This window comes from Podarcis cretensis, assembly GCF_951804945.1.
Source record: "Podarcis cretensis genome assembly, chromosome: 7".
Lineage (NCBI taxonomy): Eukaryota > Metazoa > Chordata > Lepidosauria > Squamata > Lacertidae > Podarcis > Podarcis cretensis.
Window position 1 is genome coordinate 58,778,054 of NC_137176.1, and position 18,714 is coordinate 58,796,767.

Below are 18,714 nucleotides of genomic sequence, written 5' to 3' on the forward strand. Positions count from 1 at the left end.
GTTTTCATTATACATTAGTACTTGACTAGTCCTACAGTAATTGAAAATGTTTTGATATATAATTATAGCTAAGCAAAGATTAACAACTCTGAATTAATGCATTTTCTTCCAAATAAGGATCAGGAAGTGAACCAGGAAGTGACCTATACAGAGAATGAGACAGTTCTATACAATTTATTTTGTATCCTTCTGTTCCATCCACTCAATTCTATCTCACCTGGTTGGCAGTTCCTTCTGTGGCAGCATGTCATTCTCGCATTGAGCTGTTTGGGGGGGTTTGGGGATAGCAGCTGCCCTGCTTAGGGATTTTCCCTACCAGTTCGTTTCACTGTTATTGTTTGTGCCTGCCTCAAGGTTGCCCCTTACGTCTGCTGGTACCTCTCACGTAGTTTGAGTGGTGCTGTTTTGTTTCAGCTACATGCACAGGACTCCTCCAAACAGTGTTGCTATAGATACTTGTAAAACACTTGTCCTTCAAAGAAAGAAAACAACACTATACACCCTTTTCATTAATCTGCTTTTCACATAGGCACCTAGGCTGTTCTGCACACCCCTTTTAACTCAGGGTCGGAAAACTGTGACATGGAGAGGCCTTGTGATGGGGTGCTGCTGCTCACCTGATCTACAGTGCTTGCTTACTGTTGCTTGCTGTGAAGTAGAGAGGCCAGGAGATGGCAATGTCCATACAGGGGAAACATACCTGTTGGAGCGCTCCACTGGTGCACTTGAACTTCACTGATTTCACTGATTCCTTGCCCCTTTAGGTTGCACTATCAACTGCACCACATGCACCCAGAGAATCAGGCGAACAGTGGCACACCACCATGCCATCTGCTACTGTCAGTGACCCTTCAAGTGTTGGTCTCCAGTGCTCATCAGCCGTAGCCAGCATGGCCAATGGTTAGGAACGATGGAAACCAGTCCAGCAACTTCTGAAGGGCCACAGGTTCCTCATACAGCTTTAGCTCATGAACTAGCCATTCTGCCTTGACCCTTTGCCCACATCCTGTAATCCAGAAAATCTCCTGGAGGTATGCTTCTCTGAAGTGAAGCAAATTTAAGACTAGCCAGGTATTAATGGATACAGTCTGTAAGTTCCCCATGCAAATTTCTGGGAGGACGAGAGTACAAACCCGATAAATATTTCGAAGCAGAATCTCCACAGTCTCTTTCCCACCTCTTAATCCAGTAGTCTGAAAAATAGGTGCCATCAGCCTTATTTACATTTGCTCTTCTGCTTGCAATCCTGGGATATAATCATTAAAACATACTGGCTACACCAACATTTGACCTCTCATGTGGTCAATAAAAAATAAAATTAAAATTCCAAAAGTCGCAAGCACTCAAGGTATGGGAAGTGATGAATCGCATCCAACTCTACAGAATTTACTCCCACTATAAATTAGGCAGGCACTATCCCCAGTATGTTCTGGATGCCTGGTTAAAATATTTTAGTCCAGGCCTTTGCACCATTAATGCTGTTTTTTGCAGTTTTAATATCAGATGTGTAATGTAGGTTTTTAATGTTTTGTATGCTTTCATTTTGTTAAGCTGCTTTGGGACCCAGATGGCGACAAATGAAATATGATTTAAAAAAATAAATTCATGGACACAGTTATGGAAGAACAGCTTACAGATCTGTTCAGGTGAAAACCTGGGTTGCTGCTCACGTGTGGCTCACTTCCACCCAGCCATAGCAGCTAGCTCTGACAAAAGACAAAAAAAGCTGGCCTTTGCCCACAGTACTAATAACAATAATGTTGGTACAGAAATTAGGAAAAAGTTGTTTAGCTTATGTTTTTAATATAGCAATCAAAGAAAATCCCAAATACTGTACAATAAAGTGTAATATAGTACACTGTTATAATACACTATTGATACAATACAGATTAAAAAAAACCAAATTAGTACAGCAATCACAAATAAAATATGAGTGTGCTGAACAGCCAGCACTGTGAACATGGTATCTTTGCTATTCTAATTGTATTCAATTTGTAAAGCACTTGCTGTTTTCAAAGGTTTCCTAAATATATACAGTACTAATGCTTATTTATACATTTTTTTTTACTCAATTACTTCCAAAAGTGCACTATTTCTCTTCCCGGCAATAACCTTCATTAAAATAAAATCTAAAATATGAATCACTGTTCAGTCTTTTAACTTTACTACAATCATAGGGGCAAAGTTGGAATGCTGCCTTAAAGTATTTTAAATGCAACACTTTAAAATACTATGGGATATTCACAAGTATAATTGGACAAAGCTTTTTGCTGGAATGTCAGTCCCCAAACTGAGGTTGTGACAGTCTGATTAGCATCCAGCATGTCAAACTGACCCAAAGAAAGAGTAGCTTAGATCTGAATTCTAAGCATACACATAATTGAGTTCCACTAGAATTGGTGGAAATCGGGGATAATTCACACACATTGGGCTTATATGAAATCTAGGTGGGTTGCATGGGCACAGGGAAGAGCAGTCATCAAAGTCCTCCACTATGCAGATATACTCAAATTTGTCCCTTCAGAAAAAAACCATTTTGGTTTTGGAAAATACATCCTTTCTATAACAGTTAGTATACAGCTGCAGCAATGGTCTATTGTGATCTTTACTAAAGCAGAGAATAGACGTCATGTCTGGACCATAAACACAGCAACTAAATACTGCCCCTATAACAAGTCAATTTCAACTGAAAATGTAGATTATTTAAAGCTAAATGAGAGGAACACATTATATAGGCAAAGAAGGGGAAAGATCAAATATTATTTTTAAAAATCAGAAACTTTGTTACACCTTGCTACTTTATTTTTAGCTGGGTAGAAGTATACTACAACAAACATTCAAAAGTGAAATTAAGTGAGCAAGCCATTTTTTCAGTTGTGAAATAATTACGGTAAGTTTTTAAAGCTGAAATATCCAAGGGTTGACTCTCGAGAGAAATATAGAACAGTAATGTAGTAAGTGCACCTTGTATACCCACTAAAATACTACTAATGGAAAGCAAATCAGTATGCAGCAATTCCAGAAATTTCTAGAATGCACTTTCTTCATTTTTCTTCTCTGATTGTACAGAATTTACTCCCTCCTAAGTAAACCAGTGTATTGGTGCTGCTGTGCTACTACTGTATTCCCACTTCCCATTCATATTTTTATATATACATTAAACTTGCTGTTCAAGAAAAAGCTTTTTTGACCGACTTAACAGTGTCTGAAAGAAAACCATGGCCTTTCAACTGTCAAATTTTAGACCCACACACATCAGAAAGCCTGACGGTTGGTGAATAATAAGAGACAGAATTTTGAAATGTCTAAAGGAAATGCACTTCAGGCATCCCCATGCCACATCTGAGATTTTCCATAAATTCATTTTATAGAGGACTCTCAATCACTCGCTGAAGCTGCAATCCTGTAACTAGTTGCATGTGCTTAAGCTCACTAAGTGAAATATATCACGTTAGTGGCAACTATGTGTCATCAAAGTGAATGAGACCACCATTTATTTGTGCACATTAATCCCATTAACTTTGATGGAGATAAGTCTACATTGCACACTTGCAACATAAAAAATTAAATGTTAATGCTTCCCCAACATACTTACAGCTACAGCATATTTTTTCCATAACACTCCTAAGCCAGGATGGGAAAACCTGTGGCCTTCCATGAATATTGGCCATGCTAGCTGGGGTGGATTAAGTTGAATGGCATCTAGAAGGTCACAGGTTTCTCAGCCCTGTCCTAATCCTTTACTATTTTCATTTTACAAACAGAGCATTGCAAACATCTTTTCAACACATCACACAAGGGCAAGAATACAAAGTGAATAACTTCGTATTTTTATTTTCTGAGTAGGGAAAAATGAAGAGTCATAACACAATTCCTCAAGAGAAAGGATTTCTACAAGGAACAGAAAAGATGTACTTAACTCTTAGTTCACACCACATTAAATTATAAAATCACCCATGCCTTCCCAACTTTACAGCTCTTGCTCATTTATACATGCATTTTGCGTAAAGGATGTTGACAATTATCCTCCTTTGCACACAATGAAAAACCACCAAAGTATTTCCAAGCTAAGAAGAAAAATATCAAACCACCAGGCTGTTTATCAACCCTATAATCCAAGCCAATTTTAAGCTAACAGTGGCCATGATTCTCATCCAAAGAATCCTGGGAACCGTAGCTCTGTGCTATAAATCCCCCACAAAAATATTTCCAAAAATACTGGAATTCCCAAGCTTATGTGATAGAAGCCAGAGATGTTAACTGAATTTTCAGGATTTAGATATCCAGTGCAGATATCCATATGGTCAGAGAAAGAGTAGTTACATTCTGGTTTGTCTCACAAGCCATCTCATAATATATTAAAAGCTACCTTTTAAACTGGGGCATGGGATATTGCTGTGCCAGAAAGTCCAATATCACCCACCCCTGCACAATCCCTTGCAAATGGAAAACACTTTGGGCCATGGCCACAAGTCTGGTTGTGCGTTTGTTAGAAGTTACAGTGGTTTTTATATTCCGCCTCAAGCATCCTGTTCTGTGTGGCATGATCAATTTTAGAATTCCCTATTTACATCACATATTTCATTTCTTGACCAAATTAAGCAGCAAAACTATATATTTGAAATCATTTATTTATGAAAGTTGTATCTGTATGTTTTATATATAAGCAGTGCATGAAATAACAAAAGATTTAGTCCCTGAATGAGAAAAGCAAAAAGGGTGTTTGAATGGATTAATATAGTTGAATGAACCAAGGCAGTTTTACCTTCGGTTAATTTCCCATATAAAAAATAAACCTTCCCTTACTTGGGACATTTTATCATAGCATTGCTTAGAGGTTTCCTGTGTGATTATAACTGCAGAAAGTGTGAGATTATTTTCAGAATATAAACATTAATACAAACTTAGTATTTGTGGACCAGGTAAAACTTGCATGTTGAGTAAACACTGGCTTCAATAGCTAAGCACTTCAGATTTCTTTTCAGTATCTCTTCTGTATTATAAGTCGTTTACTGTTTCAAGTTTATTTTCATTAGATGAAGCAGTAATAATGCACATAAAATAGAAATAAGCAAAGAGGCAAAAGTGCAACATCAGTATCAAGATAAATATTCTATCTTTATGGAGCAAATACTATGGCTGCTTAGTAAAAAATAGCACTGTAGATCTGATGAATATGCTGTTTAAGTGGATGACAGTTTAATCAAAGTGATGCATGAAGACTTGCATACAAGTGAAACACTAAGGATTTCCCATTTCAGGGAGTCAAAAAGAAACTGTTACTATATCGCTGAAAATCTGATGAAACTTCTGTTAAATTCCATTAATCCAACATGCTTAGAAAGTGTTAATAGCCAGAACTGATAACCAACTGTTATTTTTCAAAATCTTCCTGCACAAAAAGCAATTCCTTATTAGCCTGCTGCAGTTTCTTAAAATACTTGCATACTACTGCCTTTGCAATGTAAAGCACACGATGGTACTTTACCAGCTCAAAATTAAACATGCAATCACTAGCCAACAGGGCAATGAAAAAGCTGTGCTGGCTCAGTCCGCCATGCACTGCTGCATCACCTTTGCTTTAGATTCATCTTATACTATATAGCACTTTGCCCTATCATTCTTTAAATGTACAACTTTTAAAGAGATCTCAATAAATATACGTGGGTTTTTGAGAAACCTGAAAATCTAAATGGATGCAAAGTGTTCAGATCTAAGGGAATGCCTCTTGATGCTGGAACCAACACACTACATTTGTCAGATTTTCTTTTCACATATTAATCTTTGAAACATAATGATTTCACATGGGCTGGAGGATTAAGACTTTAACAGAAATAAAATTACAAAAAAAAAGAACCCACATCTACAGCAGATATTCATCCCAGTGCATATTCTAATAACTAATTTACAGGTAACTGAGAGCTAACCTGGGCAGCAAAATGGCATATTAAAAGCTATTGTCTATCACACACTTGCTATCATGCAATGAGTAAGATATAATCTTTGAAACATACAAGATTCAATTACTAATCTTATGTGGCCCAGCCAACAAACATTACATTTGCACAGTAATCTCTTGTATTTTATCAGTTGTTAACTATTCATGAATGATCCATTGGCTCAGATGTATTAGTGATTTCTGCATCTTGACTATCCATCTCTTCAGGCTCTTCCACAGAATTTCCCTTCTGTGCTTTTGATCTTGTGGAGAATGTTGTTCCCACTGCATTTGACATGTTACTGTCAGTTGTTTCTGCATTCAGATGTCCGCTGCCACTTGATAAAGAAAAGGATTCAGACAAACCAGTCTGAGGGCTCCTTGTTTTAATAGATGAACTTGCGGCTTCCAGTTTCCTTTGAGAGAAGTCTTGTGTCGCCGACTGCTCTGTATTCTGATCCCGCATGTGTCTGTCCATTGAAGCCTGAATCGAAGAAACCATTTCCTGCAATTTTTTCCGTTGTGCCTCAATCAAATTAGGATCAAGCTGCCTGCTGTCTCTCATGGTTCCTACTCCAGGAGCTATCCGTATTAGCTCACTGTTTCCAGAATCACCTGTGTACACTGAAGACTCAGATTTAGCAGAACTTGGACTGAAGTCTGTGCTTGTGCTTTGCTTTCTTAACAGTTGAGCTTCCCTAGCTCTTTGATGAAGTGATTGGCTACCAGCTGCACTTCCTAATGAATGGCCTTTCCCTTGAAACGCTGTTATATTGTGAAGTTGCTCTGACTTCTTTTTAACTACGCCACCACTACCTAACTTTAGGAGTCCATGTGAAGGACTTGCTTCCCGGCTTCTTGAAGAAGCCTCTGCTCGCACTTGGCTTAGGGCCTCCTTAACCAAGTCTTCAACATCGGCGCCCACAGGAAAATGCCCAGCAACATCCACACAAAGTTCCACTCTATCTTCTGCTGCATTGTACACAAAGGTCTTACCAGGCAAGTGTGGAAAAGTACAATGCCTACCATCAGCCAGACCTATAGAAAGGGGAAAGAGATATTTTTAAGTTTATATATTGCTTCTTAATGATGGCTGTGAAGCAGATAACAAAGGATACCAGGGTCACATTATAAGCACAAAAGGTTGTATCCAACTATGTTCAACTCAGTGTAGCCCCACTGAAATTACTGGACCTAGTTAGTCAGTCATGTCAATTAATTTCATTGAGTCACCCTCTGATTCGGACACAACCCATATAGCACTAAAAAAAACCCAAAAACTAAGGAAAAAACAAAAACGTAAGAGCAGAACTGTTGGGTCAGACCCCAAAGGACCATCTAATCCTGCATCATTTTTTCCACAATGGCCAACCAGATGTTTTTAGGAAATCCAGAAGCAGGACATGAATGTAACAGACTCTACCCAATGGCACATTGGCATACTGCTCCTGGATGTTACATATAAACATCACAACTGGCAGATAAAATATATATTTCTTAAGTTAAACACACAACTGCTACATCAAAAATCAAGTTCTGGAAAAGCAAATGCCCTCTGGAATGGAACTATAGAGCAGATTTCTAAAAGTGACATCAAAAGGGGCATTAAAAGGCAGGCTTGTTTGGGCAGTAAATGCCATAACAAAAGACTTAAGCAGTAAATACTACTTTTATCCTTTCTCTTTAGTCTCTCATTATCTTCAGCAAAAGGTTGAAAAACGTGAATTGGAACTATTCAAATGTAATCAGATAGTCTGCATAGGTCAATTATACATTTGTCCCTACACTAGATACAATCATTACCTGCTCTTCTGATTTAGAGCACATTTGTAAGAAAAACAAGAGTCTGAAGTTTAAATAATGACTATACAGGAGAAAGCAGTCTTTAGATACATCCACTGAAATGTAATAAAAGATTGCCATGTATATTACATTCCATTATTTCCATTTTAATATTGCAAAATATCTTCTGCAAGTCATCAGGTACCTCAGGTAACCAAAGCGGCAGAATTTGGTAAGGTAAAGGGACCCCTGACTGTTAGGTCCAGTCACGAATGACTCTGGGGTTGCGGTGCTCATCTCGCTTTATTGGCCGAGGGAGCCAGTGTACAGCTTCCGGGTCATGTGGCCAGCATGACTAAGCTGCTTCTGGAGAACCACAGCAGCGCACGGAAACGCCGTTTACCTTCCCGCTGGAGCAGTACCTATTTATCTACTTGCACTTTGACGTGCTTTCAAACTGCTAGGTTGGCAGGAGGCAGAATTTGGTAGAAACACTGTTAACAGCAGTGAAGAACTGCTGGCCCATGGGCTTAACTAGGCTTGCCAGGCCCCTGAATGTGGCCTGCAAGGCCGTTTTAGACAAACCACACCCAACTGTCAGTCAATTGGTATATGACATCAAATAGCAAGATTTGTTATCTACAAGCCTAGATCCTAACACTGTGATGCTTAGTACTAAGATTGAAGATAAACCTTTGCCTGCTTTTTATAGTAAATTGACAAAGTGCAGACACATTTTTTTTATCTTGTGGTTGTGCTTGTGTCTATTTTTAAAGTTGTTTTGTTAATAGCGTTTTATAGAAGATGGTTGCTTTTACTCATGATTTGTTAATTATTTTATATGATTTATGTTTTAATTGTGATGTTCTATTATGTTATTGCTATTTATTGTATGTAAGCCACTTTGTGATGTGTGAGTAAAAAGCAGCACAGAAATATAATAAATTTAATAATAAATTAAATTATCTCTGATCTTAACACTATTGGACCACAGCACAAAGACTGGAGATAAGATTCTGCTTGAAGCTGGAAGTTTGAATCACCTGACATCCTATGGCATCAGGTGATTGACAGGTTGGACGTCCACCCACCTATCAAAATGACATATGGAGGGTGGGCAGGTTCCATTTGTCCACCCCTGAGATAAAGCACACAGGAAAGTAGAAAACGAGAAAGAAGGAGAGTGGCTTAGAGGTGTACAATTGCCAATACTGAAATGAAACGGAAATCAGTGGGCACTGACTATTATTTGCATCTTTTAATGAACTTTTAGATGTCATAGTGCAGACTGGGACAAGGTGTCAGAACAAAGATAATTATCTAATGTTTTTTTCAACAGTAAAGCAATCCTGTTCTCATTCAAGGTACGCAATGTCAAGCTTGGCAGAAAAGATGGAACACTGAAAGGATTCTAACATCTTTACTGTTGTTAGCCGCTCTGAGCCCGGCTTCGGCTGGGGAGAGAGGGATATAAATAACATTTATTATTATTATTATTATTATTATTATTATTATTATTATTAAACTTGTATAGAAAACAAAATGATCAATTTGAGGGCAGAGAAAACACTGAACTCATGTGGTAATTACAGCCTCAAAAGTGTGTCTGCAGATGTGTAATAGGCATGCACACTGATTAACATATTACATTGTACAGTAAGCCTGCAATTTATGCGCATTCAGCATATATAAAATAAAAGGCAGTGGAAAGGGGTGGATACACACAGAGAATGGATTCTGAGGCTTTGTCACAACTCTGACTTCATGAAAGGAAAAGCATAATATAAACAAAGACTTTAAACTGTAAAGTGAACAAGCATTGCACTGGTGCATAGTGATAAAAAATTCCTGCAGCAGTCTTTCTCCATAGCTGTGCTGCAGACAAAACAATCGAGATCCTGCCTTTTTGTATCCTCTGAACTCAAGTCTGAGGTTGTTTCTTTCAAACAAAACACATGTAGTAACCTAAAAATAAACCTTGAGTTACCACTTGTGTCTTGTTTGGAGGAAACAAACCATGAGCCCATGTTCAGAAGACATGACAAGCTAGGCTCTGGATTGTTTTGTCAGTGGCACAGCAGCAGCAGGTGAGAAGAGCCCTGGGAATTCTGCTCATTCACATTATAGTTTAAAATAAACGATGGTTTAACTTAATGCGATGTGCAAACTGAGCCACTGTATGTCATTCTGGAAAGTTCTCTGAACTACAGAAGTAAAAGGGTGGAGTGGAATGACCTGCTGCAGAATGACACCAGCAAATGCAGTTAGTTAGATTGAAGCTCTATGTTTCAGGATTAATTGTATCACATTCTCCTTTTCAGTTCTTGACTTTGGCTTATAACACAGATTTTGTTCCTCAATCAAGAAAATGAGCGCGCACACAATTTAGTTCAAGAAGACAAGAAAAACAATTGTGACAACAGTACCACTAATTTAGAAGGCCTTACAGACCTTTACCCACTCTATCAATTTCCTTTAAAGCCCGAAGCAATATACATTTCTCTTTACTATAGAAAGTGTGTGCCGCAACCACATCAGTGGCTTTGTATCTGTAGCATTCTAAAGCATCCTCCTCTGTTTGAGCTGCTCTGTGTCATTCTGATTTGATTTGCTATTCAGGCCGAATCCAATCCGTTACACCTGAAACTGTTTTATTCCCATAACTATAAAGGGGAATCTAAAAAATAGCTGTATTTCCCCCCCCTTTTCACATAAGTGGGTATAATTTGCAGGCAAAGGAGCTCATCCAGAGTGGATTAAGCTTGCCAAAGTTCAGGCAGATCCAACCAGTGGACTTCGTGCCAGGAAACATTTAAGTTGTTGAGGTTTTTTAAGAGGAAGTGTTTTATTTTCTCGCAGAATTGCATACAAATTGTATGTATGTTCTCTCCTTTTGAGGGAGTGAAATCGTGATTAAAAGCTAGACTTGTCCGGCAAAACAGAAGATCCTCCCACCTCTCCATATTTCCCCTCTTGAGCTCTGGGTGTTTCCTCAGTCAGTTTTGTTTCGATTTTGAGAAAAGAAAACAAGCAAGGAGATGTGCATGGTATTCTGGAAAAACGAAAGTAACACAGCTACTTGCAGTATGAGAACTCCCTGATCTGCCTTGACACAACTTGTTAATGGCAAAATCAAACTAGGGAACAACAGAGTCTGCCCTGAATCACCCTGATTTGCCTTCTCATTTGGGATACACATGGCATGGTTGCAACACCTCCACCCCCACTATATGTATACATATGTACAAGAAATCAAAGTTTCACAATAATTTTCTCTTAAAAACCATGATATACACAAGCACATAGTTAGAAATTATACCCATTGTTTTCTTCATTATATTGTAGAACACACCACCCTGATGGAACAAGTGAGGAAGTCCTTTTGCATAAGACCAGACATCTTCTCCTGTGGAACAGAAAAAAAGGGTTAGTTAACTAGCATAATTACAACTGGTGGAAAAATATGAACTTCATTTATATATAAATACAAATGCCTGTTCCCAGCATGTCACTAAAGTCCTCCAACAACTTTCTATCACATTCTAGCATAACCAAGATATCAAGACCGCAGTTGAGTTCTACCATCTTCTAGAGAAGTGTTTCCCAACCTCTGGTCTCCAGCTGTTTTTGGACTACAATTCCCATCATCCCTGACCACTGGTCTTGCTAGCTAGGGATGATGGGAGTTGTAGTCCAAAAACAGCTGGAGACCAAAGGTTGGGAAACACTGTTCTAGAGGAGTCAGGATGGTGTTACTTTAGCTATACTGTAACATGTGAAGACACACAAAATTTTATTTAAAGATAAAGTTTTCAAGTCCCACTTGCAATATTACAATGAAGGCAAATGGAAAGCATGCTAGAGATATGAAGGTCCAGAGAAAGAAGGGGGGGGGGGAATAGTCTCTTCCCCTGGTTCCCGCCTCCCTTCCCCAGTCATCACCTCTCAATGGGAGTCACTCTTTTAGTTTCCCTGGGAACCTAAGGGCCATTTCACACATGACAAAGTATTAGCAACACAGCATTTAGCTACACACATTTTACTGAATGTATAGGAGTACTTGGGTACTTGGAGGAATACAAGACAACCTTCATTTTAAGCATCAATGAAAGAGAACAGTACTCTGCCAATATATCTTAATGGAAAACTCAAGCTACATTAACTTAATAATAATAATAATAATAATAATAATAATAATAATAATAAATTTTATTTATATCCCGCCCTCCCCAGCCGAAGCCGGGCTCAGGGCGGCTAACAACACTAAAACAGTACAACATTATAAAAACATTATAAAAATTAATTAAATCAAAATTGACTCTCAGAACCGGGGCTTGTTCTAACTGTAGCAGTTAATAAACCAGGATTTTAAGAAGTGGTTTGATATCCTATTTGTTTTAGCCAATCACAGACAGAGAACCATTACATGTTCTGTTTGGACACTATGAGGAACTGTTGTTAATTCAAAAGGGAAAACTTTTAATCTCCTCTTTGCAAGCAGAGAGAGGGGAGTTGAAGAATGCAGTCCCAAGAGTCAAGCGAGCATTTTTTCATAACAACAATTCATGCTTGTTTGAACAAGGTTACAGTCCTCCAAGTATGAGAGAGTTCTCCCATAGAAATAATAGGCAATTGCTACAAAGGTTCAAACTTCACCCTGACTACTTTTCACACAGTATGTGTGCTTGTCTTGTTTAATCCTAAAACGCCTACCTTCCCATCTCCTTTCTGCCATGCAATGTTTCCTCCCAACCAGCCCCCTTGCATGAACATGAGGTAACCCACAGTTTTGTTTCAGACTTTTTTTTCCAGTGCTAAATACAGTGGTACCTCGATTTATGAACTTAAACCGTTCTGGAAGTCTGTTCTTAAACTGAAACCGTTCTTAAACGGAGGCGCGCTTTCCCTAATGAGGCCTCCCGCCGCCGGTGCCCTTCCACCATTCGGATTCCGTTCTTAGACTGAGGTAAAGTTCACAAACCAGGACACTACTTCCGGTTTTGCGGAGTTCGTAAACCGAATCATTCATAAACAGGACTGTTCTTAAACCAAGGTACCACTGTATTCTTTTTTTAAAAGGCTTCCTGACATGCATGCAGCCACAATCTCTTTTAGATACTACCTTTATACTTCATACTCAGATGAGAACAAGAACTACTAGGAAAGACATGGTTGTTAAGAAATGGTTACAGCTGAAGAGATATTTTTCTCTGAATAACAAAAGTCATATGACCACAACACTTCATAAGGTTTGTTCTCAGTTAAAAGAAGTAAAGTTGCCAGTTTCACTTTTGTTTCATAGTTTCTACTCAGTTTCATTTCCAAGAATTTACTATTAAGCTTTCGGTTCATAAAATTACACACAGAAACTTCCATTTTCTTTTGAACAGTCATTTCCATCATTTTATTTTTAGTGCCTTAACACACAAGCCTAATTTTCAAAGCAGCACAGATAATGCAACTGCGAGTGCCAAAAACATTCATGACACTGTGCAAATGTTACGCCATTCTGCAATTATCACAAGGGTTTTATATTGGAGAGGGGGACTTTTTAAAAAAATGCCTCAGCTGGTTGGAAACCAAGCAATACTTTTGATGTCATGCACCCTGCAAGTTAATGGCAAAGACTGCAATACATTGATTTTATTTGCAACACTGCCAATTAATTTGGTTTAAAAGGTTTCTTAAAATATAACCTTCCATAGATCTGGCTGAGTAGCAGAAATACATATATTATATATACTCTCTGGACAGGCAGTTCTGCTTTTAAGTTTGTTTTACTTCACCAAAACCCTGTTACGCTTTAAATTAAGACAGTAAGTAAGATGAGGTGTTGCAGTAAATATTTCACAGCTTCATATATATGCTTTAAGTATAGTATTTATAGCAAAGTAAGTAAATGAGGAAGCAAATGAGAATCCAGACACAAAAAAACTCTAGCTAGTTACTAGAATTTTATTATTGAGGGAACATTAGAAATACTGGGAAAAGTCCATTTATCAGAGCACAACATTACACAAATGAAGACATAAGATAAAGCTGGGAGATGAGAAAAGCGGCTTTCAAATGCCCCTAAAAGTATAAACCAAGGTTGGGGAATCTGCTGTTTTCTAAATGTTGCTGTACTATCATTCCCATCACCGGCCACGTTGGCAGAGGCAAGTCTAAAGGGCCACAAGTTCTCACCCCTGGCTGAAACAGTAGTTACAGGTACTTTTTTTTTTTAAAAAAAAAAAGTAGTTTCATTATTTTTAAAAGGAGGAACAGTTGTGCAGCAATAAAACTACTAGCACATTTCCAAAGCTTAGCAGGGCATTTGGTATGGTTTCAAATTAGAGGACCGACCGTGTGTTAAGATTCCTGCATTGCAGGGGGTTGAGCTAGATGACCCTTGGGATCCTTTCTAACTCTATGATTCTATGAATTATGACACCAACTTGTATTTATCTAATAGTTGGTCAGAACATGTATGGATTTCTAGCTTTATAAAATTCAGAGTTAGATATATCTCTACTCTTTGAAAAGTGAAAAAAAGTGTTTTCCTTACCCATAAATGTTGCTAGAAGACACAGAGAGTACATTTCCTTGTCGATTTGTTCTTGGATTTCCTTGGAAGCAATTTTACTAGTAACAGCAACATCATCAAGTTTCACAGCATGGGCCGAGTGAACTGAAGCGGTCTGGCTGCTCTCCTCCTTGCCTTTGAGAATCTCAATAGTTACTCTGTCACCATGCAGTAGAGGAACAGGTTCATTTTCCTGTCCTTCTTTGGGTGGGATAAGCTCTTTGGGAGGAAAGCCAACTCGAATACACTGCAAATGGGGAGGAATATTAAATTCTCTAGCGATGCTTTCTTGCAGTTCTAGAAATGTGGTTGTGGATTTCAAAGTGAGCATGGCCTGCCGCCCATCATTTGTTGTTATCCGTATTTTCTTCTCTTTTGTAGATGTTGGGGAATAAGGAGTCTTTGTAGGTGTAGCAGGTGCAGAAGATGGCCCATCAGGAACAGAACCTGGGGAAGATGTTCTAGGTGGCACTTTTTGTGCTTGTTTCAATTTTTCTGTTTTGCGTTTCTGCATTATAGGTGCCTGTTCTGCAATGTTTTGCTGAATAGTTCTTTCAGTTTTACTCATATTTAGCTCTTCCCTGTGCAATGTTTTTGTTTTCTGACCAGTAAGAATAATTTTGGTTGGAAGTTGAGATTCCAAGTCTTGTCCCTGCTGCACATCATCAACTCTTCGGGCATGAGCACCATCAATGTTTACAGGCGTATAATCATCAGGGTTCTTTTTGGCTGTTTGATGTAGAATGGTATTGACAACTTTCTGGACAAGAATCTCACTGCCAAATTCTCCAGGAAAATGCTTGGTAACAAGTTTCATTGCAACATCATACACATTGCTGTTTAGAGAAGGATCACTTTCATACTGAAACCAGTATACCGTCTCTCTCACCACTCTCCCACCCCACTCTAGAGTAATTGGGAAAGCTTCAGGGAGATTGTCATACTCCTTATCTTCCCAATAATGCTTGAATCCACAACCACATTTACCACCTGTCGATCTGGTATTAGTTCTGTCCCCATCCAAATACACAACAGAACCATCATTTCTGACACGACGCACCAATGTTCCATGGCACCAGTTACAAACAGTCAAATTACTCAAGTTATAATCAGGTACAAGTACATCCTTAACTGGATTATAGGCACATACCAAATTGTTAAGAGGGAAACTATAATTTTTATCAGGCCTTAGCTGGCCATGGGTACTTTTTGCCAAATTATACAGTTTCCCTCCAGGAGCCAACCACTCAGGAGCAACATGAAGTTCTGAAAGGGCACCACAAATGAGACACTTGTGAAGGCGGTTGTCCACCACTGCCTTTTTAGCAGCTGCTGTGACATCTTCAGGCTGAACTCCTATTACACCAGTCCTTCTATAGAAATACTGATGTACATCAGCTACTAAACTGGGATGAATGCCATGCTTATCCATGAAAACCTCTTCCATGGCAGCAACCAACCTCATCAAATATTTGTCTTGCAAACTTCTGTCACCCCCAATCACACAACTACCATCATCTTCCAATTTGATGTATTTTTTAATAAGGTCCTGAGGTACTCCCCAAGCTTTAGGAAGTAATTTCATAGGCAATTGAGGCAAAGCAGCACCTTTTATCCCAACCAGAGGAATATAATGGTTACGGCCAGAACTACTCCAGGCAATACAGAGAGGTTTGTTCAACATGCCATCTTTTCCCATGCATTTTTCTTCTGGTATCAATCCAGGTAGAAAAGTGGCAGAGTAGTCTCCTGAACTACGCATTCCGCTCAGGGAATCCAAGAGGATGATGGGCCGGTGCAGCACATTGGCCAATCCAAATATGTGGATGTTTCGAAGGCCCATTGGTACACCCTCTGGGGGAACAAACAAAGGATCACATTCGTTTATGATGTCTTCCCATTCTGCCGCATCAATGAAGTCATGAAAGAGAGCTTTGTAGCGGCTGAGATTCTCCCTAAAGTGCTTCTTGAGATTCTCCCGCAAAGCGTGCCAGAACAGCTCCCTGCCCACCAGCGCCCGGGAGATTGCGTGCACCAAGCAATGGCCATCCCCATCCACGTGGACCGGGATGAGGCACTCCTGGCTGTTGTTGGCCTTCTTGATATCCTCCAAGGTGTCGTGCAAGTAGAGAAGGCTGCCGGAGCGGTCTTTGCCATACCCTACCGTGTCGACATGCTCAGGCTCAATGAGGAAGGCACGGTCGCCCAGAAGAGCGCAGTCAAAGATATCCCCCTGGTTCATCTCGGTCAGGAGCTTGGCCTTGCCCGTCTGCTTGTCCATGCCATAGCGGGCCAAGATGGGAGACAGCAGCTTGCAGTGGTAGTTGGACAGGCCCATGACTTTCACCAACTCGGTGTTCTTCCTGGGGGGCCCCGCCCCGCTCACCCCCAGCAGCGCGTTCCGCAGCAAGTTGTGCAGCACCAAGTCCGGGTCCGTCACCTCCTCCACCGCCAGCAGTTGCCGCTGCTCATGGCGCTGCCCGCAGTCCGTGCACTCGATGCTCCCGCTGCTCAGAGGCCCGTGCGCCGGGAAGAACAGCCGCGCCTGGCACTTGGGATCCGGGCAAGTCCCCGAGAAGATCCTCCGGTCCCTCTTCTTCGAGACCGGCGCGGCCACCGGCTGCTGCTCCTGCTGAGGCGGATGTTGCTGAGGCGGCTGAGACATCGCTCCGCGCCTCCTCCTCCTCTTCCTCTCGCCTGCCTGCGGCCGCTCTCCTTCCCCGCTCCCTTCGGCTCGCGGCCCCTCACAGCTTCATGCCCCGCTCTCCCCTCCCCACCGTAACGGACGGAGCCTGACAGAAGCCGCCCTTCGTCCTGACGCGGCGCACCAGCCCTAACAGTGAACGCGGAAGCCTCCGGCACCAACACTGACTGCCGCTTCACTGCCCTGGCCGTTGCCCGCAACGTAACGGCCTTTCCCCTCCCCTCCTTCCATGCACACGGCGCAAGCGCGGCGGGCTGAGGCACACGGTAAATGTAGTATCCTCCGCCCAGGAAGTCAGGTCTTGTAGAATAGGGATCCCGGTGATTAAAAGACTACCGCTACCAACATGCAACGCGGTACAGGAAAAACCGAGAGCCATGAAGAAGGATGTTTTTGCACAAGGACGACCGGGAAATGTAGTGTTTTCTGTCCCGGAGGGACGAGCGCGATCAAATAGACAGGGGCGCAAAGCGACTACATTTCCCAGAATGCTTCACGACTTGCTCTCGTGGTTTATGGCGTCAGGGAGTTGACGAGGGGTAGGTTGAGGGAGAGAGTTGTTGAGGCGCTTAATGTGACATATGTAGCTCAGTTCGATACGATCAATAGGTATTTCTCCGGGGCAAGTACATCAGACTGCAGCTTTCGACTAAACAAATCCCGTCGCCTCTTGGATTTGCTGTTCTCTTAGCCCGCAAGCTATACCTTATGGATACTAAGTCTGAGTAATTGAAATAACTACATATTCTTCCCCCTAGTGGGAGCCCTTCTAGATCAGGCCAAAGGTCCATCTAGCACTCTGCTCTTACAGTGGCGAGCTAGATTATTATGATTATATATTTGTTTATGTCCTGCATTTTTCCTTGATGGGACTCAAGGTGGCTTACAGATAAAAATATGAACTTCTGAAAACATAGGGGGAAATTTAAAAAGCAATTAAACATTGATAAAATTTAATCTATACACATAGATGGTCATGGCAAGGCCTCAGGGAGGACCAGAGTGCATCAACATTATCCCCACTTGTGTTGCCCAACAATATATTTGTCAGAGGCATGCTACCTCTGACACAGTAGTCCCACTGGGAGTGAGATTATAGCTTAGCCATTTGCTGTGAGCAGTAGTTATTTTTGTTTGACCTGAGTATTTCAATATTTAGCTTCATTGGAAGGCCCCAGGTTCTAGTATAATGTGTGAGAGAGAAACTTTGCTCTGTCCACTTTTTGCACATCATGCACAATCATATTTACCTTTTATATAATTTATATCCCAGAAATGACATTGTGTGAGACTATTAAGAATGGGGGCAGGGGGAAATACCTATGCTGTCTGCAGGCAGAAATAACAGAAAGCAAAAAGTACTCGGAGATTAGTAAAGTAAAGGTAAAGGTACCCCTGCCCGTACGGGCCAGTCTTGACAGACTCTGGGGTTGTGCGCCCATCTCACTTAAGAGGCCAGGGGCCAGCGCTGTCCGGAGACACTTCCGGGTCACGTGGCCAGCGTGACATCGCTGCTCTGGCCAGAGCCAGAGCCAGAGCCGCACACGGAAACGCCGTTTACCTTCCCGCTGGTAAGCGGTCCCTATTTATCTACTTGCACCCGGAGGTGCTTTCGAACTGCTAGGTTGGCAGGCGCTGGGACACTCGGAGATTAGGGCTGTTCTAATAATTGCTAGTGGTGTAAAAGTTGAATGGAGAAGAATGCTTAATGTTAGTGCTTAATTC

At 40.7% G+C, this 18,714-nt stretch overlaps 1 protein-coding gene across 1 annotated transcript; it reads right to left on the minus strand.

Annotated features, from left to right (window-relative positions):
• Positions 1–4,615: 4,615 nt before the first annotated feature.
• Positions 4,616–17,145, minus strand: VCPIP1 (valosin containing protein interacting protein 1). Its single transcript, XM_079985144.1, has 3 exons — positions 14,268–17,145; positions 11,040–11,126; positions 4,616–6,976 (listed from the first exon to the last, which is right to left on the minus strand). The coding sequence occupies exons 1-3, from the start codon at positions 16,948–16,950 to the stop codon at positions 6,102–6,104; spliced, it is 3,645 nt and encodes a 1,214-aa protein (XP_079841270.1). The 5' UTR covers positions 16,951–17,145; the 3' UTR covers positions 4,616–6,101.
• Positions 17,146–18,714: the final 1,569 nt, after the last annotated feature.

What these genes read in the sequence shown, in the direction of transcription:
- VCPIP1 (XM_079985144.1), bottom strand. Translation starts at nt 16,950, where the DNA reads ATGTCTCAGCCGCCTCAGCAACATCCGCCTCAGCAGGAGCAGCAGCCG. An exon ending in TCTTCTAGCAACATTTATGG is followed by an intron (nt 11,127 to 14,267) that starts GTAAGGAAAACA and finishes TCTGTTCCACAG; the next exon opens with GAGAAGATGTCTGGTCTTAT. An exon ending in TATAATGAAGAAAACAATGG is followed by an intron (nt 6,977 to 11,039) that starts GTATAATTTCTA and finishes CCCTTTCTATAG; the next exon opens with GTCTGGCTGATGGTAGGCAT.